At 45.9% G+C, this 23,563-nt stretch overlaps 2 protein-coding genes and 1 long non-coding RNA gene across 5 annotated transcripts in view; 2 read left to right on the top strand and 1 right to left on the bottom strand.

Moving 5' to 3' along the window:
- Nucleotides 1-3,390, top strand: part of NBEAL1 (neurobeachin like 1) — a 137,320-nt gene extending 133,930 nt beyond the window's left edge. For 2 of the 3 annotated variants that reach the window (XM_082221222.1, XM_082221223.1), the window contains one exon: nucleotides 1,180-3,390. In XM_082221222.1, coding sequence (XP_082077348.1) covers nucleotides 1,180-1,281 — 102 coding nt within the window. In that variant the 3' untranslated portion in view covers nucleotides 1,282-3,390. The remainder of the gene's footprint in view (nucleotides 1-1,179) is intronic. The other variant, XR_014219356.1, reaches the window with a different exon arrangement.
- Nucleotides 3,391-6,500: 3,110 nt separating this feature from the next.
- On the bottom strand, nucleotides 6,501-11,898 carry LOC309525307. The gene is made up of 3 exons (XR_014216138.1): nucleotides 11,702-11,898; nucleotides 8,917-8,976; nucleotides 6,501-6,706 (listed from the first exon to the last, which is right to left on the bottom strand). It is a non-coding gene; the product is annotated as an uncharacterized lncRNA (long non-coding RNA).
- Nucleotides 11,899-12,032: 134 nt separating this feature from the next.
- Nucleotides 12,033-23,563, top strand: part of CYP20A1 (cytochrome P450 family 20 subfamily A member 1) — a 343,026-nt gene continuing 331,495 nt past the window's right edge. The window contains exons 1-5 of the mRNA XM_082199004.1: nucleotides 12,033-12,177; nucleotides 14,889-14,938; nucleotides 16,605-16,771; nucleotides 18,598-18,743; nucleotides 20,638-20,805. Coding sequence (XP_082055130.1) covers nucleotides 12,106-12,177; nucleotides 14,889-14,938; nucleotides 16,605-16,771; nucleotides 18,598-18,743; nucleotides 20,638-20,805 — 603 coding nt within the window. The 5' untranslated portion in view covers nucleotides 12,033-12,105. The remainder of the gene's footprint in view (nucleotides 12,178-14,888; nucleotides 14,939-16,604; nucleotides 16,772-18,597; nucleotides 18,744-20,637; nucleotides 20,806-23,563) is intronic.

The following is a 23,563-nucleotide window of genomic DNA, read 5'->3' on the forward strand; positions in this document are numbered from 1 at the left end:
ATAACTATCTCCGATTGATTCCTGAAGATCTGCAGGTTTTTTCCTATCTCAAGCGTCACACGGTTTGAGCACTCCACAGATTTCTGAAATGTTTTGCACCACTTGCCTCTGGTCCAAACTTAAACCTGTGCCTGAGCCATTGTCAAAGTCAAAGGCAACCAAACATTGCAGTATTAGAAGTATTGCAGTACTAGAAGTATTCCTTATGTTATATTGTATTGATTAGGTAATCGCTGGGCCCCACGAAAAGCTGCTCTGGAAGGCAGAACACTGGAGGGGGCTTGGAGGGATTAGCAAAAGTTGCTTCCATGACTGGAAATCTCTGCAGGATCTTAGCCTGTTCTGCAAACGGTGAAGGGATACATCTGTTTGCAGAAGGGCATATCTGATTCCAGTCTAGTGTGTGCTGTTGAGACCACAGATACTGATCTGCCTTTAACCTCACCAGCATGATTGGGCCATACATATGTCAGCATAGGCTTTAACTTTTATGTATTTATGTCAATATACCTTACATGTTTTTTTAATAGTGATTCTTGCACTAATTATTTCACCTGAGCAATTTAAACGTGTACAGATTTGGCGCAATGAATTATCTTTTTGCTGCTGCTGCGCAGAATCGTCTTCTTTCTGATTCATGGTCAAGCGTTTTAGTTTTCCTGCTAAAGCGTAGCATTTTGCTAGGTGCATTTATGTCCTCTGCTTGTTTGGAATGAAAGTGAGTCCCATTGTGTTCCATGAGACTTACTCCCTAGCAAAACCTTAAAACTGATTTTGTTCTCTTACACTGGACTTTTAAAAACAGTGTTTATTAAAAACACCAAACGAAAAACTGCCACCACAAAGCCAGAGATCTAAATTCCATTTCCCCCCCTGATTTTAAAGGAAGTCCAGACAGAGTTCTTATAAAACCACTTGACATTAAGGCCCCATAACAGTCAGAAAGCACAAGACAGACATCCATGTTGCTTTGCTTATTTGTGTGCCCTAAAATTGTCCAAGCGCTGAATTATTTTAGGAATAAATTGCCCATTATGTTTTGTTTTGTGTGTGTGCGTGTGCGCGCGCTATATCTTGTGCTGTCTGTGCTTTTCCAGAATCTCCTGAAGTTTTTATTTAATTTATTCCCCTTATCCGCTCCCTCCCCTTCTTTTTGTTTCTCTCAATTACCCGAAACAGATGCGTGTGGGACAGCTCTCCCGAAAGTTGTGGGGTTCAAGCAAACGTATCAGCCAGATTTCATCAGGAGAGACTGAATATAACACACAAGATTCCATGTGATTTCTGCTCCTGCCTCCTCTTGGGGAATTCCACACATTTATTTAATCTTCTGATTATTTTCCAATCGTATCTTTCAGCTTGCTCAGTTACGTTTGAAGCGACAGCACAGTTTCCACAGGCAGATATGGGGAATAAGCCTATAGCACCTGTCATTTTTGTAATTGTGTTAATATGTTAGAATTGGACGAAATAAGCTGATTCGATATTATTTAAGCAAATGAATTGTTTGTGAGAGATATGTATGCATTCATATGTTTATATGTGTATATTTGTGTGAAACATGTTTGTTTGTACATATATGTGTGTGTTTGATACTTAACTGACATTCGCAGGTTAATGCTGACAATCATGGGTAAGTTTGCTGAATATCTGAAAAATTGATTTCTATAAGCCTTTTGCATACATGCCAGTGAATGCAGACAAATATTCTGAGGTCAGCATTCACTGGTATAAAAGTTTATGAACACTTGCCAAATTTGTCTGGGTTATGTGACTGTCGGCATCACCAAACCGTTGACATTGACTGTAACATAATATATATTTATATAGGTTGTGATCCAGTAAATTCATTTACCTGTGCACAAGCAAATGGGTATGTGCATAGCTCGTTTGTCGCTGCCCCATTCTGTGAACTAGCTTGTTGTTTAAAAAATGGCCTTGGGAGAGCAGGGAGTGTTGCCCAAAAATGAAACAGAATATCCAATTTAATACACTGAGTAGGACATGGGCAGTCTTTTGAATCTTAACCAATGCCTCTAAATTTCCTGTCCGTTACAAGACAAACACACTTCCTTCTTTCCCCTCCAAAGCTTCTATAGTTCCAGAAATCTAAAAATGAAAATTATTCAGACTCCGCTTGTGGGGTGGGGAGAGTTTTCCTTGTGCCCTTCAGTTGAATTCTGCAATTGACGTCAGAATCCTATCGATCAGCTGGGAACTGTTCTTCAGGTGGTGCCTCCGTTGTCCAGTTTGGATGTCGTGCGTTGGATTGTCAGTACGTTAAAAACGAATGTGGACCTGGGAGACACGGGGAGCAGGCCTGCTACTCTGAACCGTTACATGCCACTGCAAATTAAACTTGAGAGGTAGGGTCATTCTGAAAAGAAAACGTGCAATATCTAGGCACCTGATCCAGCAATTGCAGTCCTTTTTGCACGGTAGCATATTTTTACACAAAGGGATGGCGATTCCGGGTCCAGCGCATGCAAACAGTGCTTAGCGTGGTGTGCGGAGATGCTGTCTCCAGCAGCGGGGAGTTGTGCAAGGCTGAAACCTACCTGCACACTCCCAAAAGTGATCAGCGCTGTGCTAATGTTGCGGATCCTTTGGTAATGGGGAAGAGATGGTTGTGCACAGGGCTGTGTCTTTTTTGAAGGACATTTCAGATACAGCAGAAATAAATGGGAGAATCTAAGCACTACCTGCATTTTCGTTATTTCTTTGGGCCAAGTGGGAGCCACAGTTTCTTACACATGGAGCGCCATAGTTTTGGGTGAGAGATGAAGGATCTGTTTGCTTGGGATTCCAGAGCGTTCTTTGATGGTTAAAGCCAGAGGCCTTGGTTTTAGATCTGAATTTGCATGGGGAAATTTTGACCTCCAGGGCAAAGTCTTACGTTGTTGTTGATGGTGATGATGTTGTTGTTGTTGTAGGGCTTTGCTAACTTGCTTGTTGGAAGAGCATCGTTTAAAACACGGTCTTTTATGGAACCGGTCAATAAGTTGTTATTTTATTATCACGCTCCAACGGACTGTGCAAAACTGGTTGAAGTGAGTGGATCACTTTGCTCTGATTTCTTTCCAGGTTGGAAAGATGTTGAACTACATGCGAAATATAAGCAATTTTCAGTTTATTCCTTGACTTTTGTGCAGATGTCTTTGGAAATTGGGTAATTTATTTCAGGGATGAAGAGCCTTTGGCCTGCCAGATTTTGTTCAACTCCCAACCCCAGTCAGCACGGCCAAAGATCCAGGATGATAGGAGTTTTTAGTCCAGCAACATCTCTGCAGGCCACAGGTTTCCCCATGTCTTCTGATTTATTTATTTAAAGGATCAATGCTCTTGTATTGTGCTCTTTAACAAAGGTTATTTAAAAAAAAGTATTTAGTGGGTTTGTTTTAATAAATCTGGCTCGGGTGTGTAGAAATTCTGATTGGAAATAACTTTGCTGCTTATTATAGGGATCAACTGGGATTTCAGGGATTAAAGCAGTTTTCACACAGGGCTGAAATTGAGAATGTGCTTATACATGTGGGAGCAAGTTAAAATGAAAGCCGTCGATTTTGTAGCGATACCAAAGATAATCTGAAAGCGTTGAAACATTTATGAATGTGAAACTGGTTCATTAAGATTTAAAAGTGAAGGAGTATTGATGAATATTCTGGAATGAGTCACCTTTTCTTTTTTTAATTAAAAAAAAACTAGGTGAAGTAATTATGCGGTTACGGGTGGGTTTCTACAGTGTATTGTTTGGGGGCATTGTGTTGATGGTTATTTTGGATTTTTTTTAAAAAAAAAATAACTATAAAGAAATGTCAGGCTGGTAAACAAAGACTAATTCAGGGGAGCAAACTAGAGAAATTGTGGGAACTGTTCACATGCATGTTCTTTCTCCAGTGATATTTGGAAGGCCTCCCAGCAAAACTCTGGGTAACTTATGAGTCTTCTGCCTTTTGAAGAAAATAATGAAGGAAAGCCAACATGGTGGCCTCACAATATCGTTGGATGCACTGCCATCAGACCTGGTCACTGTTGCAGGAGTGATGGGAGTTGTAGTCCGACAACGCCTTGAAGGCATCATGTTGGCTGCTGCTGCGGTGGGTCAATGGAAATTTATCCATCTTCGATCTGTGTAGAACTTCCCTCCGCAGCCGAGTTGGGCTTTTGGACTGAGTCCTTTCACGGCTGCAACTACGCTTCCATTTGGAGAATGGAAGCCTGGTTTCAGGCATAGGCAGACTCAGCCCTCCAGATGTTTTGGGACTACAACTCCCATCATCCCTAGCTAACAGGACCAGTGGTCAGGGAGGATGGGAATTGTAGTCCCAAAACACCTGGAGGGCCGAGTTTGTGTATGTCTGGCTTAGCTTAAGGGTAGGGCAATACTATCCTTAGGAGAAGCAGCTGCAGTTCTTATGGAGAATACTGCCATTTCGACATCTTCTCTCGTAGTCGTGGTTTGTCTTAGGGTTACATGACGGGTGTGCGATTTCAGGTTCCCCACCTGCGCTGTAACTGCTAGGTCTGTGTCCTGTGCTACCCCAGTGGCATGGGCCATACCAGGAAACCACACACTTTGCTGGCCTCTCTGTATACTCCTGTACAGAAGCATTCCAGGTTCCTCGTGCCACTTCCTAGCATGTCAACGAAAAGTCTTGCACTTTGAGAACACTAAACGGAGCTTTGAAAGCAGCAAAAATGGCATTTTCCCGAAATCTGGCAGCACCGTGCAAGAGTATGTAGGGAAAGTAATGATCATTGTTGACACCAGAGAGGCAGGGCCATTTTGTTGTTGACTTTCCCCAATCCCCTCTTGCTTGGCCACAGACATGCATGTTCTTCCCCACTGCAATGCTACAAGGAAAAAAAATACGGAGGGCGTTTTTGTACTGCTCAACAGCAGTTTTGAATATCCCAGCTTTGTTAATTAGCAACCTGCCCTGGAGATTGTGCTGCTATTTAAAACCGGTTTTTCTAAACAGAAAACAAAAAATCATTTACCACGTGCCTCTGCATTTGCTTAAAACACCACAATTAAAATAGAAACAGGACACTAAGCCTTATGTATATATACAGGCAAATGATAATCGCAGACTGATTATTCTGATAGTGCAATTGTGATTACAAATGGGTTTTTAATGCCAAAAATGCCTTCAGATTTTGGGTGGAAGTGTTTTTGATATATTTAGGTTCAACTAGTCCTTGTGTAACAACAGCAAATATTTCTGTTAGTCTGTGCAATACCTTTCCTCTTTTTTTTTGGGGGGGGGTGCTTCTAAGGTTAAATAATACACTGTGTTTTCGACGGTAAGGTTTAATAATTTTAAGTCTGTATGTATGTATATTGGCTAACACGGAACTGATGTACAGCATGGTGTGAAATGTTCTAAAATTTGCACTTTGTAAGATTTACAGATTTGTAATTTAACCCTTTTTAAAAGGCTTGCTCAACTTGTACATAAAATTGATTGTCAAATTAGGTTTGTATATAATGGGTCTGCAGCCAATTAAATAAAATTGGACGTGTGTTTAGCCTCTCTCCTTTTTCGTTGCCCCAAAGCACTGTGCCTGCATTCAAACATCTGCATGGGCACCACAGCTGGATTGCAAGGTTTGCTCCACATGCAAACAGGGGCTGTGCAAACAATTCTCTTTAGCCAATCTGTTGTTCAGCAGGGATGGCAGACGACAACTCGCAAACATGGCTGGAAGTGTCCTGTCCAACCCCAGGAATACCTTCACATCTGATACGAATCTATGCACACACCCACACTTTTAGCCCTTGTGTGTTCCGATACATGCCTGGAAAAAAAAGATTTTTGGCCCTGGCTGAGCTGTAGCCTAGGCAAAAACTATCACTTCTGCTATGGGAACATTTCCTCGAGCCAAAATAGCTGATAGTGGGTGAGGGGGAAGCATGTGAGAATAAGAGAGTTGCTGTGAAAGAATGCACAACTATATTTAATAATAATAATAATAATTTTATTTATACCCCGCCCTTCCCGGTTTAAAAACCAGGCTCAGGGCAGCTAACAGCAAATATAAAACATTGATTGAAATGTGACTTTAAAAAAAGCATAAAATACAACATAAATGCACCATCGATGTCAATAAAATTCAAAAATTCAGGGGTCATGGGGCGAGGGAACCCTAGTCAGTAAACATCAAATGATCACCAGGGCTAACTGGCCAAGTGGCTCCTACTAGGGCCAGCAAGGAGACCAGGGAAGAATTTAAGTGTGGGGTCCCAGAAGGGTTTCTTCATAGAAGAGGAAAGGAAAAAGGGAATAGAGGATCAGGCTAATTCAAATTGAAGGCCAGGCGGAATAGCTCTGTCTTACAGGCCCTGCGGAAGGAGATCAAGTCCTGCAGGGCCCTAATCTCGTGGGACAGAGCATTCCACTAGGTCGGAGCCATCACTGAAAAAGCCCTGGCCCTGGTGGAGGATAGTATAGGCTAAAGAAGCCAGAGTATCTAAGATAGTAAAGAGTTGCATTGTGGGAAGCAGTAACTTGCCAGCATGCGCCAGTGGCTTCTGGGCATCTGGGTTTTTCCCTCCTTCCCAGATAAGGCCATTCTTTTTCTCCTAAGCAAGAGTCTGCTTGGAAGTTGACTTCTCTTCAATTGACGTTACAGCTTACCTGAGCTTTCTGTCACCAGGAAACTCAAGTCCACTCCAGGGTCATAGTCCTTGGGGGTGTTCCCTCTGTACCAAAGGAAGAACGAGGCAAACTTGAAGTTACTAATGTACATAACTGTTAGGACTGAGCATGTTTCTTGGAGGACACTACTGGTTCCCTATCTAGCTTTAACCCCTCAAATGTGAATTCACTGGTTACATGCTGGTGGAAAATGATTTGAGGCTCGGCTCCAAAGAACACACAACAACCAATGTGAGCTGTACTCATGTGGGTGGCGCTGTGGTCTAAACTGCTGAGCCTCTTGGGCTTGCCGATCAGAAGGTTGGCGGTTCGAATCCCCACAACGGGGTGAGCTCCCATTGCTCGGTCCCAGCTCCTGCCAACCTAGCAGTTTGAAAGCACGCCAGCGCAAGTAGATAAATAGGTACCACTGCAGCAGGAAGGTAAACGGCGTTTTTGTGTGCCTGAAGCGGTTTAGTCGTGCTTCGCCACATGACCCAGAAAGCTGTCTGTGGACATACACCGGCTCCCTCAGCCTGAAAGTCCATAGTCGCCTTTGACTTTACCGTCCGGGGTTGTTTACCTTTATATCCATGGCTGCTATGCCCATCATGCAAAGTCTCATGATACAATAAAAGATGCCAACAGCAAGCTTTTATTTACATTGGGGGTCGGCAAAGTTTTTGTGGCTTGAGCCAGTTCATGGTCCCGCAGATGCTGCGGTGCGCCGGAGTGCACACACACACATGTGCAAACACTATTTCTGGCGCTCCTTCCTGTGCAGAGGAGGTGTGCACAGCTTCCCAGTGGCTGCAAGAGCTTCCTGCAGCCAATGGGAAGCTGGCCAGCGTCACAGAAGGCGGTCCCCGCTCTGTTTTGCGAGGTGCATGGGAGCCGACTGAGTGGGCAGTGGGGGTGCATGGGCCAGTTAAACGACCCCCATGGGCTGCCTGTGGTCTATGGGCCTTAGGTTGCAGAACCCTGATTTACATGATGCATTTGAATCCCCGCGACGGAGTGAGCTCCCATTGCTCTGTCCCAGCTCATGCCAACCTAGCAGTTTGAAAGCACGCCAGCGCAAGTAGATAAATAGGTACCACTGCAGCAAGAAGGTAAACGGTGTTTCTGTGTTGTACAAAAGAGAATTGTGCTCCAGGTAGAGATTTTTGTCTTATCCTTTTTATTTAAAAAATCCCCAGGGTTAAAGATCTTCGATGAGATTATCTCACAGTGCGAGTGCTTGCCTCCCAACTATTAGGACAACTAAGTCTTCCTTTAAGTACCACACTTCTATGGATGCAAAGGCAATAAGAGCAAAGGAGGAGAAAACAGGTTTAAGATCTAAGATGCAACCACGGAATGGGTGGAAGCATCATCCCCCAATTATTGGATGCGTGGGGGGCAGGGAAGGCAAGTTTGAGAAACGCTTGCGCTGAGAGATCAGGAACTTAGACCCTCAGGACAGTCACAATGGCATCGTCCCAACATGGTGTGTCTGAGAAGACGCCAAGGCAGACTGCAAGGAGGAAGGGTTGCAAGACGGTAGCTGCTCCCTTTAAAAAAACAAAACAAGACCGGAACTGATCTATGTAAGAATTTGATGGCCAGCAGCCTTGGCTATAGGACTACAAACAACATTTTCATGGAACTTGCAAAAAGGTGAGATTTTTGCCTCCCCAGTAGTCAAGACCCAGCTTTCCCTCGCAAAGTAGCTTTTGCCTCCTACAAGCAGCAGTGATCCTTCACGTAAACCCTTTAGAGGTAACAAACGAAGTGAATGGTTAAAGTGCCACACACATTAACTACACACACACACACACACACACACACACACCGTCATCAAAGCACATGACAGCATTTTTTGCCCAGGTCTGAGCTCAGCAGGTGACTGCTATCCCCTGTTCATTCAACATTTTATATTTTCTCCAGCTCTGTCTATGGGTACAAAGGGCGATTTTACCATAATTACAAACATTGCATAGCCAGCATGCGCATTTCAAATGATCTATATCAGGATTCAGCAACCTTTTTCAGCAGGGGGCTGGTACACCATCCCATTTTAAATAAAAGGACACATTCTACTCATGTAAAAACACACTGATTCCTGGACCATCCATGGGCCATATTTAGAAGGTGATTGGGCCGGATCCGGCCCCCAAGCCTTAGGTTGCCTACCCCTGATCTATATGCTTTGTGGTACATTTTAAGGGAACTATTAAGAACGGTCAACTGGACAGAGGGAGAAATAGCTTCAGACTGAAAACATACTACTCACCAAAACAGGAGGTGTGTTGGGTTCTCCGTGGTACTGCGGGATCCTATTCTCCTGAGTTTCCTGCAATAGTGATACAAAAAAGAATTACCTAGTAATCTTGTACTATACTGCAAATGTCTTTTTGAACCTCGCAAACAAAATATTCCAAATATTAAACGTTTATTTTTTCAAGGCATATTACCTTGAACACCACACAATCTATTCATATTCTTCAAGATGAGACTTTTTGAGTTTTGTGCACCTCTGAGACTCAAAGGGGGGGGGGGAATCACCAACTCTTACCGCAAGTTTGTGCCGGCCTATTCAAGACTCACTATGCCCCATACGGATTGCTTGGGGGACAAGAAGCCGTTGCAGAGGCCCAACAGGCATTTGAGCATCTCGAAACACACAGAGCCTGGCCAGGACACGGGGAACATTTTCTGAATGGAGGAAGCTGCATTCCGCCAAAAGTTTGATCTTGCAGTCCATGGGACTCTCAAGAGTCTCCTCCAGCACCATAATTCAAAAGCATCAATTCTTCGGCAATCAGCCTTCTTGATGGTCCAGCTCTCACTTCCATATGTACATCACTACTGGGAAAACCATGGCTTTAACTATACAGACCTTAAAAATACACCTATTTATGCTCAAATGCAACAACCGCTTGAAAAATGTGTGAATTTCTTCTTCAGCTGTTATCTGACAGCAGCGAGCTGCACTTGTTCTTTAGAGCACCTCAGTTCCCAGGCAAATGGTATTAACACTTTTTTAAAAAGTGGACAATCCTGTTCATAAATCAAGTGAGCTATGTCCAAAGCCTCAAATAAGACAATTTATTTCACTAATATTATCACTGAAGAGCCTCATACCTGTTCTGTTCAGACATACCAAACTATGGTTTGTGGTACCGTAGAAAAGAACCCAGAGGGATTGAGTTTCCAAACACAAGCAACCATAGTTTGGAGATTTTTATTTATTCCGGTTTTCTGTCCTCTTTAGTGTTCAAAAGACCACTCCCCTCTATGAAAACTAATAATAATAGTAATTTTATTATTTATACCCCACCCATCGGGCTGGGTTTCCCCAGCCACTATGGGAGGCTTACGGCACATTATTAGATTATAACTGACAATTAATAAAATTATGATCTAGAGACAGAGTTGTGGGCAGCCTGAGGAAATCCCATCCACTTTGGGCCTGCCCATAAAAGCAAATCTAGAGAGAGAGTCTAGAGCCCCACAAATAACCCAGAGATGCTTTTTAAATAAAAGGACACATTCTACTCATGTAAAAACATGCAGATTCCCGGACTGTCTGCGGGCCGGATTTAGAAGGCGATTGGGCCAGATCCGGCCCCTGGGCCTTGGGTTCCCAACCCCTGGACTAGAATGATGTCCACTGTTTTGAAGAACTCTTTCTTGTTGCAAGACTTTTTGTGGGTGAGCTCAGAGTTTGTTTGGGTGCTGGGGGAGAACCCGGAAGCCGAGATGGAGGGTATGTCAGAAGGAAAATGGATTGATATTGATTAACAACTTTGTATTATTTCGTAAGTTGCCTGTTGCTGTTTCAGTTTTCTTTTTTTTATATATAAGATATTTATTAAAGTTTCACAAATTATATAATCAAACAATACAAAACAAACACAAACAAGAAAAAACAAGTATAATTTCAAATCCTTATTTTCTTAAAACTTACTTCACCGACCTCCTCATACCTCCCCTTTCTGCATTCCAATTTCAAATATTTAGTTCAGCAAATCCTCACCCTTAACTTTATCTAATTGTTAACCTTTCTTTTCTTTTAACTTGATCTTTACAGCTGTAATCCACTTACTTTCTAAAGCCACATCATTTTAACACTCATTAATTTTACAGTGTTTCTTAAGATAGTTCTTAAATTTCATCCAATCTTCTTCCGCCGTCTCTTTTCCCTGGTCTCGGATTCTGCCAGTCATTTCTGCCAAACCCATATAGTCTATCACCTTCATCTGCCATTCTTCCAAGGTGGGTAGATCTTGTGTCTTCCAATACTTTGCTGTTTCAGTTTTCAGTGCACAGCTTAAACCTATTTTTTAACACATTGAGTAATGTACAGAAACAATATATCTCATCTAAGAAAGCAGATCCAAAGTTCTGAGCACAAGAAGAACATACGTTTGTATGGAAGATTGGAAAACATTTACAGTGGTACCTCTGGATACGAACGGGATCTGTTCCGGAGCCCCGTTTGCATCCTGAAGTAAACGTAAGACGCGACGGCGCGTCTGCGGGTCTCATTTTGCCGCTTCCGCGCATGCGCGTGATGTCATTTTGAGCATTTGCGTATGCGCGAGCGGCGAAACCCGGAAGTAACGCACTCCGTTACTTCCAGGTTGCCGTAAAGCGCAAGCCGAAAATATTCATCCCGAAGCTACTTCAACCCTAGATATGACTGTACTGAATATATGGGAAATAAGTGTGTACAGCTGAAAACGCAGGCAGCATTAAGATAAATTCAACAGCGTAAATAATTTTTGATGGACGTAATAATGGAAAACCGATTGGTATAGTTTTTGTAAAACATGCAGGGATACAAGATTTGCAAAACGAACCATGGAAAGAGAAAAAGCGAAGTCACTGATATCTCAAGGATGCAAAACATCTATCTGAAACTGTAAAACAGAAAACTTAATAAAAATATTAAACGAAGCTCTGGTTCATAAGCAACCGCTGCAAGACTTTTTGTACCGGAGGGCAGCGGAGCAACCTGCGTAGGAAAAAAACAAAAACCGTCGGCGAGGCAATTAATATTGACCAATATTTACCAATGAATTTTGCTGCAGCCGTCCTTGCAGCTTCGACGGGATCAAGGGTTTCAGGAATGCTTTGTAACCCAAAGCCTAAGGGAGGGGAAAAAGCAACAGTGCAAAAAAGTGCAAACAGTGCAAATGCACCGCTTTTCTTCCCGGAAGGCGTAAGGACGCCAGACCAGTCGCTGCAGCAGCTGCGCTCGGAGAGGCGATGCAAACGCACCCTTGGGCGCAGCTGGGACTGGACCTCCATCAGCCGGGTTGGGGGTGTGCGTGTGCACGCGCGTTTCAAGGAAAAGTCCCGCCCCCCTCCCCGCCTTCCTCGCACAGCCGATAGCTCGATTGCTCTCGCCTCCCCCGTTGCTCGGATCTCCGCCCTGCTGCCACCCGAACTCGGGCGAGGAAGGGCTGCTGCTGCCATGCTGGACTTCGCTATCTTCGCCGTCACTTTCTTGCTGGTCCTAGTGGGGGCCGTGCTATACCTCTACCCGGTAAAGGCTGCACCGCGCGCGCCGGGAGATCAAAGGGGAGATCAAAGGGGTTCTAGAATCTTGGGGCGCCGGGAGAAAGTGCCCGCGCGGAAGCGGGCGGCGCGTCCCCCGCAGCGCTAATGGCTTTACTGGGGAGGGAGTCCCGTCGTTGGGTTTTGAGTTAGTGGCACTTAGTTCCGAGTGAGCCTGCACCGGAGGCAAGATGTGTTTTTTTAAAAGCATAATAATAATAATAATAATAATAATTATTATTATTATTATTATTATTTATACCCCGCCCATCTGGCTGAGTTTCCCCACCCATTCTGGGCGGCTCCCAATCAAGTGTTAAAAACAATACAGCATTAAATATTAAAAACTTCCCTAAACAGGGCTGCCTTCAGATGTCTTTTAAAGAGAAGATAGCTGCTTATTGCCTTCACATCTGAAGGGAGGGTGTTCCACAGGGTGGGCGCCACCACCGAGAAGGCCCTCTGTCTGGTTCCCTGTAACCTCACTTCTCGCCAGAAGGCCCTCTGCGCTGGATCTCAGTGTCCGGGCTGAACGATGGGGGTGGAGGCGCTCCTTCAGGTATACAGGACCGAGGCCGTTTAGAGCTTTAAAGGTCATCACCAACACCATGAATTGTGCTCGGAAACAGCACAAGCAGATATTGCTCTAGTGGAGATTTCGGCAATGCAGGGAGTTGGGCTACTCGGAAGTAAGTCCGAAGTTCTTCCCCTCCAATGATTCTGGCTGCAGCACTTGACCCATAGCTGTCAACCTTCCCTTTTTTTGCGGGAAAGTCCCTTATTCCAGCGCCGTTTCCCGCTGCTATCCCGGATTATTAGATATCCCATAGACTGTCCCCGGGACAGGTGAGGCTGCTGATCCCTTATTTTCGAGTCTGCTGATCCCTTATTTTCAAATCTGAAAGTTGACAGCTATGACTTGACCCCTCGCAGAGAAATTCCAGCTCTACGGCAACTAGGAACAGACTACGGGACCCAGAATCCTTTGAGGGAGGGGACGCGCCTTCAATACGCTTTAAAGGCGTTTTTGCAAAGTGGGGACTACAGTTCCCATCGTCCCTGACCGCTGTTGCAGCTTGCCGAGGATGATGGGGGTTGTAGTTCTCCAAAACAGATGGAGATCTGAAATTCTGGCATAGTGTGTACACGTGCAGCTGTGACTCCTCTGGGGTTAGACTTGCTTTCCAGGAGAGCAGGGCAGAAGCCACAGGGGATGAAAGCAAGGTGGTCCTTTCGAGGAGGAGGGGGCTAAACTTCAGGAGCAACTTTCCAGTAGATGATGATGATAATAATAATAATAATAATAATAATAATAATAATAATTTATTTATACCCCACCCATCTGTCTGGGTTTCCCCAGCCACTCTGGGCGGCGTCCAACAAAGTATTAAAATACAGTAGTTTGTTAAACATTAAAAGCTTCCCTAAACAGGGCTGCCTTCAGATGTCTTCTAAAAGTCAGATAGCTGCTTAGTTCCTTGACATCTGATGGGAGGGAGTTCCACAGGGCGGGTGCCACTACAGAGAAGGCCCTCTGCCTGGTTCCCTGTAACTTGGCTTCTCGCAGGGAGGGAACCGCCAGAAGGCCCTCGGCACTGGACCTCAGTGTCCAGGTAGTATATCCTTGGCTATGAGCCATGGCTGCAGATGTGCGACCTGATGTTCTGCACGTTTAACGGGAGTAAGGCCCTCGCTAAAGTCGGTGGGGCTTTCCACTTAGTACAGGTGTGCAAGTTTGCTGGCTGACAACACGGTCTTAATAGTTGTTTATTCAGAGGTTGGATGCAAGGAGGCCTGCTCCCTCGCAAGTGTGTTGTGGATCACAGCCCTTCGCAAAGGAGCCCACCATCTTCCTAGCAAGCCAGTTCTACTCTGACTGGCAGGGGTTGCCCTGATTCGAACTCGGATCACGTTTCACATACAAAGGGTCCCGCTTTTTTCAGGGTCAGGTCAGGAAAGACTGCTGCCTCAAACACCTGGGAATGTGCTGCCGTTTGATATCTTGAGTTGATCTATCTTTCTGCCCTTTGAGCATTTCAAACTTGGGGAGGGCGGGAAATACCAGTTCAAGAAGGACACTGACAAACTGGAAAGTGTCCAGAGGAGGGCAACCAAAATGGTCAAAGGCCTGGAAACGATGCCTTATGAGGAACGGCTAAGGGAGCTGGGCATGTTTAGCCTGGAGAAGAGGAGGTTAAGGGGTGATATGATAGCCATGTTCAAATATATAAAAGGATGTCATATAGAGGAGGTAGAAAGGTTGTTTTCTGCTGCTCCAGAGAAGCGGACACGGAGCAATGGATCCAAACTACAAGAAAGAAGATTCCACCTAAACATTAGGAAGAACTTCCTGACAGTAAGAGCTGTTCGACAGTGGAATTTGCTGCCAAGGAGTGTGGTGGAGTCTCCTCCTTTGGAAGTCTTTAAGCAGAGGCTTGACAACCATATGTCAGGAGTGCTCTGATGGTGTTTCCCGCTTGGCAGGGGGTTGGACTCGATGGCCCTTGTGGTCTCTTCCAACTCTATGATTCTATGATTCTACTTTTAGATATCCACTGCTACTTTATAATGGTCTCGCTTAGTACATCTGTACTAATGTGCAGCACATAATCTTGATGTTCCATTCAAGCCTCCGTTTACGTGACTGAATTCCATCAACCGTGGATTGTGGTTATGATTATTGCTCCTTTCCTTCCTTAGTCTTCCAGACAGGCTTCAGGTATCCCAGGGATGACTCCGACGGATGAAAAGTAAGTAGCTTCTTACATGTTTGATTGGGGCAGCGACGGGAAATTGTGTCTCCAGATGTTGCTATGCTACAACTCACATCGTCCCTGACCATTGGGCAAGCTGATCAAGGCTGATGGGAGTTGGAGTCCAGCAAAACTTGGCAAGCCGCAGGTTTTCCACTCTTGATCAAGGGCGTGAATCTTCCGTGCACAGAGGAGTAATATTTTTGTGCACAAACGGGGGGCGGGGGGGTGTTCTGGTCTTTCTTGGGAGCTGCTGATGGGGGAAGTTCCTACAGGGTAACTGTACCTCTGAAGGACCAGGCGCGCAGCCTGGGAGTCGTTTTGGACTCACAGCTGAACACGAAGCCGCAGGTCAATTCTGCGTCCAGGGCAGCTGCTTATCAGCTCCATCTGGTAGGCAGGCTGAGACCCTATCTGCCTGCAGACTGTCTCACCAGAGTGGTGCATGCTCTGGTTATCTTCCGCTTGGACTACTGCAATGCGCTCTATGTGGGGCTACCTTTGAAGGTAACCTGGAAACTACAGTGGTACCTCGGGTTAAGTACTTAATTCGTTCCAGAGGTCCGTTCTTAACCTGAAACTGTTCTTAACCTGAAGCACCACTTTAGCTAATGGGGCCTCCTGCTGCTGCCGCACCGCCAGAGCACGATTTCTGCTTTCATCCTGAAGCAAAGTTCTTAACCCGAGGTGCTATTTCTGGGTTAGCGGAGTCTGTAACCTGAAGCGTATGTAACCTGAAGTGTATGTAACCCAAGGTACCACTGTACAACTAATCCAGAATGCGGCAGCTAGACTGGTGACTGGGAGCAGCCGCCAAGACCATACAACACCGCTCCTGAAATACTTACATTGGCTCCCAGAATGTTTCTGAGCACAATTCAAAGTGTTGGTGCTCACCTTTAAAGCCCTAACTGGCCTCAGCCCAGTATACCTGAAGGAGTGTCTTCACCCCCATCGTTCAGTCTGGTCACTGAGGTCCAGCGCCGAGGGCCTTCTGGCAGTTCCCTCATTGCGAGGAACCAGACAGATGGCCTTCTCGGTAGTGGAACGCCCTCCCATCAGATGTCAAGGAAATAAACAACTACCTGACTTTTAGAAGACACCTGAAGGCAGCCCTGTTTAGGGAAGTTTTTAATGTCTGATTTTTTATTGTATTTTTAATATTCTGTTGGGAGCCGCCCAGAGTGGCTGGGGAAACGCAGCCAGATGGACAGGGTATAAATAAATTACTACTGCTGCTGCTGCTGCTGCTGCTGCTGCTGCTGATACTCTTGCCCAAGGGTTCATGAGGTCCGTCACATCCCTGGGCACCCCATTGGCAGCAAAGCATACTCTTTGCTGTGTCCAGTGGCTCCACCAGGAGCATTCAGAAGTGGAGATCTCTGGATGGAGCGCATGGAACTCCAGCAGGTCTTCAAGTGCTATAGGTTTGTCACCAACTGCAACATGCCTACCATAGCAAAGGTGTCCGTGGCACAGACAATAATGCCGACTTGGGCAGTGGAGGGTTCTAATGGGATCCCCTATATCTTTGCATTTTCAGAATTTTGATGGCAAATTGTATGGGTGATATTCAATTGACCAAGCTGTTCATTAATTTCAGTGGAGTAAAATTTAGTTGCCCTACCACCTGGCGGTCATCTCTGTCCTTTCTTCGTTCCAGAGATGGAAACCTCCCGGATATCATCGCTAGCGGTAGTTTGCATGAGTTCCAGGTGAATCTTCATGAGAAATACGGCCCTGTGGTCTCTTTCTGGTTTGGACGGCGTCTTGTGATTAGTCTCGGGTCCATGGATCTCCTCAAACAGCACATCAACCCCAACAAGACCTGTGAGTGCTCTTCCGGGTGTTTACAAAAAAACGAGTTGGGTTTGAACCGTAGAAATGACCGCATTTATTGTGGGATAAGCTTTTGAGGCGGGACGCGGGTGGCGCTGTGGTTTAAACCACTGAGCCTTGGGCTTGCCGATCAGAAGGTCGGCGGTTCGAACCCCCGCGACGGGGTGAGCTCCCGTTGTTCGGTCCCAGCTCCTGCCAACCTAGCAGGCGTCTGTGTGGCGTAACGCCAAATGGCTGCCACATCTGAAAGGACGGAAAAAGATACCAGACCACAAAATGGCTGGGGGCGTGCCTCATTCCGCATGAATGGGGAGAAAAGGCGCCTACATCAGACGCCATGCTTGCTTGCAAACAGAAGCTTTTTGCACTTTTCCTCTTCAGAACGTGGCAGAGGCTGGGCATCAGTAAAATGATCGGTGTGTGTGTGTGTGTTCAGTGTCGGAAAGGCTGAGCTGGCGTGGACAGAACCTGAAAGGGAATAGCAAACAGCCTCTTATGCATTTAAGACTTGATTTTTGAAGGGATATTTAAGGAGACCTTTTCAGGGGGCACACTGTTATCCACGACAGGCCCATGCGTACGAGCATTTTGAAATGCTTCTGCACACATTCCTCAGTGCGTTCCCTCCGGTGTTTCCTGCCACGGTCGTAATAATGCGGAGGTGCCTTTTACGTGCGGTAAAAACCCTGGACTATGGCAAGGAGGGGTCTCTGCGGAGAGTGCCCGCTGCATTTTTCCTAATTGAATTGAACGGCAGATGGCTTGGAGTTTTTGGCAGTCCTGGGCAGGGGATATCGCCTGCCAGCAAGGTGGCTTGCATAATAAGTGGATTCTGCCGCAGCGCTCCTAACTGCTCTGCTGGCTTCTAATTCATCTCTCATGATTGAAAAACTCTTTCAAAGGGGACCCCTTGGTAGTTTCTTAAAGTGTGTCTCGGAAACTAAAATGGAGGGGCAGGGCTAGAATTGTATGGAAGGCACCTTGTTGCAGGAAAGGTTAAAAAGGCGAAAGGACCCCTGACCATTAGGTCCAGTCGTGACCGACTCTGGGGTTGCTGCGCTCATCTCGCTTTATTGGCCGAGGGAGCCGGCGTTCAGCTTCCAGGTCATGTGGCCAGCAGGACTAAGCCGCTTCTGGCGAACCAGAGCAGCGGACGGAAATGCCGTTTACCTTCCTGCCGGAAGTGCTTTTGAACTGCTAGGTTGGCAGAAGCAGGGACCGAGCAACAGGAGCTCACCCCGTCACGGGGATTCGAACCGCCGACCTTCTGATCGGCAAGTCCTAGGCTCTATGGTTTAACTCACAGCGCCACCCATGTCATTAAAAAAGGCCTGCACGTCCCCAAAGACAAGAGTCCCAGCAGCAAAGGTTAGTCATCCATAAATCTATTCCAGGGGTAGCTAATGTGGGGGTTTCCCCATCAGCCCTAAATAGCATGGCCATTGGCATGGGTCTAGCCAGCATTTTATTTGGGGGGGGGGCAGAACTTCAGTTAGCTATGTATTTTTATTGTTTTGTATTGATTTTTTGGGGGGTGGCAGCTGCCCCACCCTGCCCTCCCCTTGGATATGCCCATGGCCATTTGAGAGGGATGGTGGGAGTTGTAGTTTAGCAACATATTAAGGGCACCGCGTTGGCCACCGCGATCTGCTTTGGTAGGTACAAACTCTGCCCTATTTTTTGGCAAGGAAGTGAGAGAAGTAGAAACTGCTCTCCGTTAAATGTTTTGACGCACCCACACGTCACTGAATACTGCTCTTTTGGGGGATGTCGCAGGGATTTCTGTTGGATTTTGGATTTTCTCTCCCTCTGCCTAGCGGATCCCTTTGAAACGATGCTGAAGTCCTTGTTGCGGTACCAGTCCGGCCTTGGTGGAGATGCTGGCGAGAGCTGCTTGAGGAAGAAGCTCTATGAAAATGGAGTGACCAAGTGTCTGCAGAACAACTTCTCAGCCATTCAGAAGGTGAATCGCCTAGTCTTGAGGGCTCACTGCATTGTTTGGTAGCAATGTGGGTGGTGGGTGTCTGTCTGAGCAAGGCAAGTCCCTTTTGAGGCACCAGCAAGATGGTGGACGTAAAGAGAAGCCAAGTTATTAGGGTTGTTGTTGTTTAGTCGTTTAGTCGTGTCCGACTCTTCGTGACCCCATGGACCAGAGCACGCCAGGCACTCCTGTCTTCCACTGCCTCCCGCGGTTTGGTCAAACTCATGCTGGTAGCTTCGAGAACACTGTCCAATGACCTCATCCTCTGTCGTCCCCTTCTCTTTGTGCCCTCCATCTTTCCCAACATCAGGGAAAAGGTGTTTCCGTGCACTGCTCTGGTTCGCCAGAAGCAGCTTGGTCATGCTGGCCACATGACCCGGAAGCTGTACGCCGGCTCCCTCAGCCAATAAAGCGAGATGAGCGCCGCAACCCCAGAGTCGGTCATGACTTGACGCAATGGTCAGGGGTCCCTTCACCTTTACCTTTATATGATGCAAACTACTAATAATTATAAATAGCAGAATGTAGGCACCCTATATATAGAAATGAGCAAACCAGTGATATTTTAGGGAGCAGGCTAGCAGGCGGGGCCCATTACTTACACCATAGGAGCCTACACAACACAAAACACTGTTCTTGGTTTTTTTTAGAGGAGGAAAACAAGAAAAAAAATATTCTGAATGAAACAGTGGATGTATCATTTTTGTGGTTCATGCTGTGGCCACTGACATGTGATTTGATGGTGAATTTGGGGTGACCCAACGCAAAAATCCTGAGGATCCATGTGGATCCGTGCTCTGTAACCACGTTTTTGCACCATTGCGGCCCCATGCAACAGTGGATGTGTGATTTTTTTGGTGCAGGCTGTAGCCATGGACATGCTATGTGATCTGATGGTGAATTTGGGGTGACCCAATGTAAAAATCCTGAGGATCCATGGGCTTTTACCTCTCCCCCTCCGGGCAGCCTCCGCTAGCGTCCCTTATCTCTCTTCCAATCCCAGCGATCAGCTGTTTTCTTTCAACACTCCCTTCCCTCTTAGTAGATAGGTAGCCGTGTTGGTCTGCCATAGTCAAAATAAAAAAAATTCCTTCCAGTAGCACCTTAAAGACCAACTAAGTTAGTTCTTGGTATGAGCTTTCGTGTGCATTTCGTGTATCTGAAGAAGTGTGCATGCACACGAAAGCTCATACCAAGAACTAACTTAGTTGGTCTTTAAGGTGCTACTGGAAGGAATTTTTTTTATTTTCCCTTCCCTCTTGTTTGCCTTAGTGTCCTTTTCTTAGCTGGAGCAGTTTTTTGCTCCTCCTTTTCTTCCAATTTCTCTCCTTATTGCTTTAGTCTTCCTGTTTCCCCCCTTTGCAAGTTTGCTATCTTTACCTCCCCCCTCCCAGGTCAGCCTCCTTTATCTCTAGCGTCCCTTATCTCTCTCCCCGCAAACAACCAGCGGCTTTGTTTCAACACCCACTTCCCTCTTTCAAAAAAAAAAAAAAAAAAGCATGAGCTGCTTTTTGCCCCTGAGCAATTCGGCTCCCGGGACCACGCATCCGCTCCATAAGACGCATAGACATTTCCCCTTACTTTTTAGGTAGAAAAAATGCGTCTTATGGAGCGAAAAATACGGTATATTGTGGCATTTTTGTATTGGATCAGATTGTTAAAAGGTGTGCGATCTTCGTTGTTTCTTCAGCTTGCAAACTGCCTTGCATATCGCTATATAGAAAGGCGGTCTAACAAATTAAAAGCGAAATGAAATATCGATAGCCATTGGGACAAGACAAGTAATAAATGCTTCCTTTACTTTAGTTCGTTCTCGAAGTAACTTTGGGGGACAAAGCAACGGGTTTGATATAGGATCTCTCTTCTTTTATTCAAGCTGTCAGAGGAGCTTCTTGCAAAATGGCTGTCCTTCCCCGAATCTCAACATGTGCCCCTCAGTCAGCACATGCTTGGCTTTTCGATGAAGGCCGTCACTCAAGCCGCAATGGGCAGTAGGTTCGAGGATGACCAGGAAGTGATCCGGTTCCGTAAGAACCACGATGCGGTAAGCGTCTGGAAGGGGAGAGAATGAAATGTTATTTCTCAAGTTCTTGCTTCTGTTTGTCTTGCAGTCCCTGCACTTTTTGATTCCCGGGCACATTTAGCCTAAAACAGTTTAGCCCAGAGTGGATAAAAGTCGCTGATTAAAAAAAAAAATCGGATTAAAAAAAATTTAAATCGGATTTTAAAAAATTTACATCGGATTTTTAAAATAAAATGCCTTTGGAGGAAAAATCTTTCTAAAGATAGTTTTCTATTTAAGTAACGTTATAGACCAAAGGCTATTCATCAGGAAATAAGGATTTGTTTAAAGTTTTTCATGTGTGCTAAAACTCAGCCTTAAGTTCTTTTTTTTAAAAAAAAAGTTTAACCACATCATATATGCTATAATGTTATTGTTTTAGCTAAATTGTTTAAATTGTTATTAAGGAAATTATTGCTTTTCTCCTTCCAATTAAGTACATCAGCAAAGTTGTCCAAATATAAGCAATTAACTTATTAAACCTCACAATAATTTCATAACTATGTATTTCTAATAGTATAACCAAATCAGTAATTTTTTATATAACTGTAAAAACTACTCTGAAAATTTATTATTCCAAAAATGAAAGCTTCATCTGATGGTAAATATTAAGATGATACCAGCAAGAATGAGTCTTTCTGTAAAAAAAAGATTTAATTCAAGTCCTACTGACAAGTGATTTAAATTGTGATTTAAATCAAATCCACCCTGGTTTAGGCACAGTCTCTTGCAGAGAGACCGTCTCTGGGAATTATTGGAGCCAGCATAGGCAAACTCGGCCCTTCAAATGTTTTGAGACTACAATTCCTGCCATCCCTGACCACTGGTCTTGTTAGCTAGGGATCATGGGAGTTGTAGTCCCAAAACATCTGGAGGGCCGAGTTTGCCAATGCCTGTAGTGGACTGTTTGCTTGGGTTTCCCTTGACGGGACTTCTGTGGGTTTGGCTGGGAGAATCCCACAGCAATCAGTTTCGTAAATTCATCCCTCTGTTAGCAGACAGCTCAGAGAATGCTGTGTCGCTCTCCAGAGTGGCTCTAACCATTGCTCCTTTCCGGGGAAGTCACTGGGGTGGAGTATTACCTTCACTACAACAAACCTGTGAGAGAGGCTAGGATTCTGGGGATTCTTCATGGGGTGGGTTTTAATTGCCCTCTGGCAAGGGGGGCGACAGGAACCCCAGTCTTCCTCTCTAGTCTAACTGTCCCTGCAGTTGTGCCAGCCTTTAAGGGACTTAGCAGAGGTGTTAAAGACCTGTGGGAATGTTTAGGGATGCGGGGGAGGATATATTGTCTAAGATATCCTATCCCAACTTGTCTTCACAAGTTCAACAAAATCAGCAGAGTTAACTCTGGCTTCTGTTGTCAGCCGTGACTCCCGCTAATTGATTTGCGAACCTCAATTAGCGATTTATGGCCGCCCGGCACACTTCCGCTCGCAGCTCTCCGTCACGGCTCAGCAGAGTGACTCACAGCGGTGTAAAACTGTCACGCAGCTTGGCTCAGCTTACAGACAAACACACAGAGTCCAGTTTGTCTATTTACAGCTGTTTATTCCAACATTTCCTCAGAAATCTCCAGGACTTCTCGCAGCCATTATGGGACTGCTCTTTTCCCCTCACAGCATAGAGTGAGAATGAAGAAACTCCTCCCAAGCTCCTCCCAAGCTTCCAAAACTGACGTCAGAATGCTGAGGCATCATGGGAAGAACTTAACCTGTTAAGTTCCGACTCCCATACCCCCTCTGCATCACATTCTGACAAGACCCTTTTGAGTTCAACACCTTTCCCTTTGCCTTGTGCCCCTTCCCGGCATCTTTCCCAGGCACCTGTTGAACCCCTTCAACACTCCCAGAATCACACTGTGCGACACTTTCCCACGCACCCGTGACCTGAAACCCCTCTGACCCACTTGGGCCAGCAGTTGTGTCTTCTCCGTCAGACTTGTCCCCCTCTGACTTGACAACCCGTCCGTGAGCTTTCTCCATTACGCTTACCGGAGATGAAGCCTCACACCTGGACATTCCTTTCACAACCCTTGGAGATGCCCAAACCTGCCCTGACCCCTGACCCTGGACCTGGTCCCCATCACCGGGTTCTGAACCCTGATCCTGGACCTGGTCCCCATCACCGGGTTCTGAACCCTGATCCTGGACCTGGTCCCCATCACCGGGATCAGCCTCTGCCTCCCTCTCCTCCCCTTGAGGAGACTTTGCACCCGTCACCTGGTGACGTATTCCCTTTTCCTTGAAAAACTCCTCCAGAGCAGACCCAGTAAACTGTGACCCTCGGTCGCTCTTGAACCCTTGCACCCTGGTGGAGAACCTTCGTTCCACCTCTGCAACCCAATCCTGGATCAGTTGCGCCACCTCCCCCTGTGATTTGAGAGAGAAACACCAGCCAACCTGGCTGTGGTCATCTGTCAGCGACAGCACATACCTGGCCCCACCCAGACTCTCACACCTCATGGGTCCTGACAGATCTGTGTGAACAAGCTCAAAGGGCTCTTTGGCTACCCTCCCAAACCCGGGAAAACCATGTACCTGTGCACCTTTGCATGCCCTGCACCCTAGGGACCTCCCACATTCCCGGAGTTTGCACCCTTTTGTGCACCTGTGCAACTTTTGCACATGACTGGGAACCTTAGCACACTGCACCTGTGCTTTTCCAGCATTCCCACCACCCTCCAGAGGCGACTCCAGAACAAAGAGATTGTTCTCCCTTTTCACGTTGACCAGTTGTC

Source organism: Podarcis vaucheri, assembly GCF_965113315.1.
Source record: "Podarcis vaucheri genome assembly, chromosome: 1".
NCBI lineage: Eukaryota > Metazoa > Chordata > Lepidosauria > Squamata > Lacertidae > Podarcis > Podarcis vaucheri.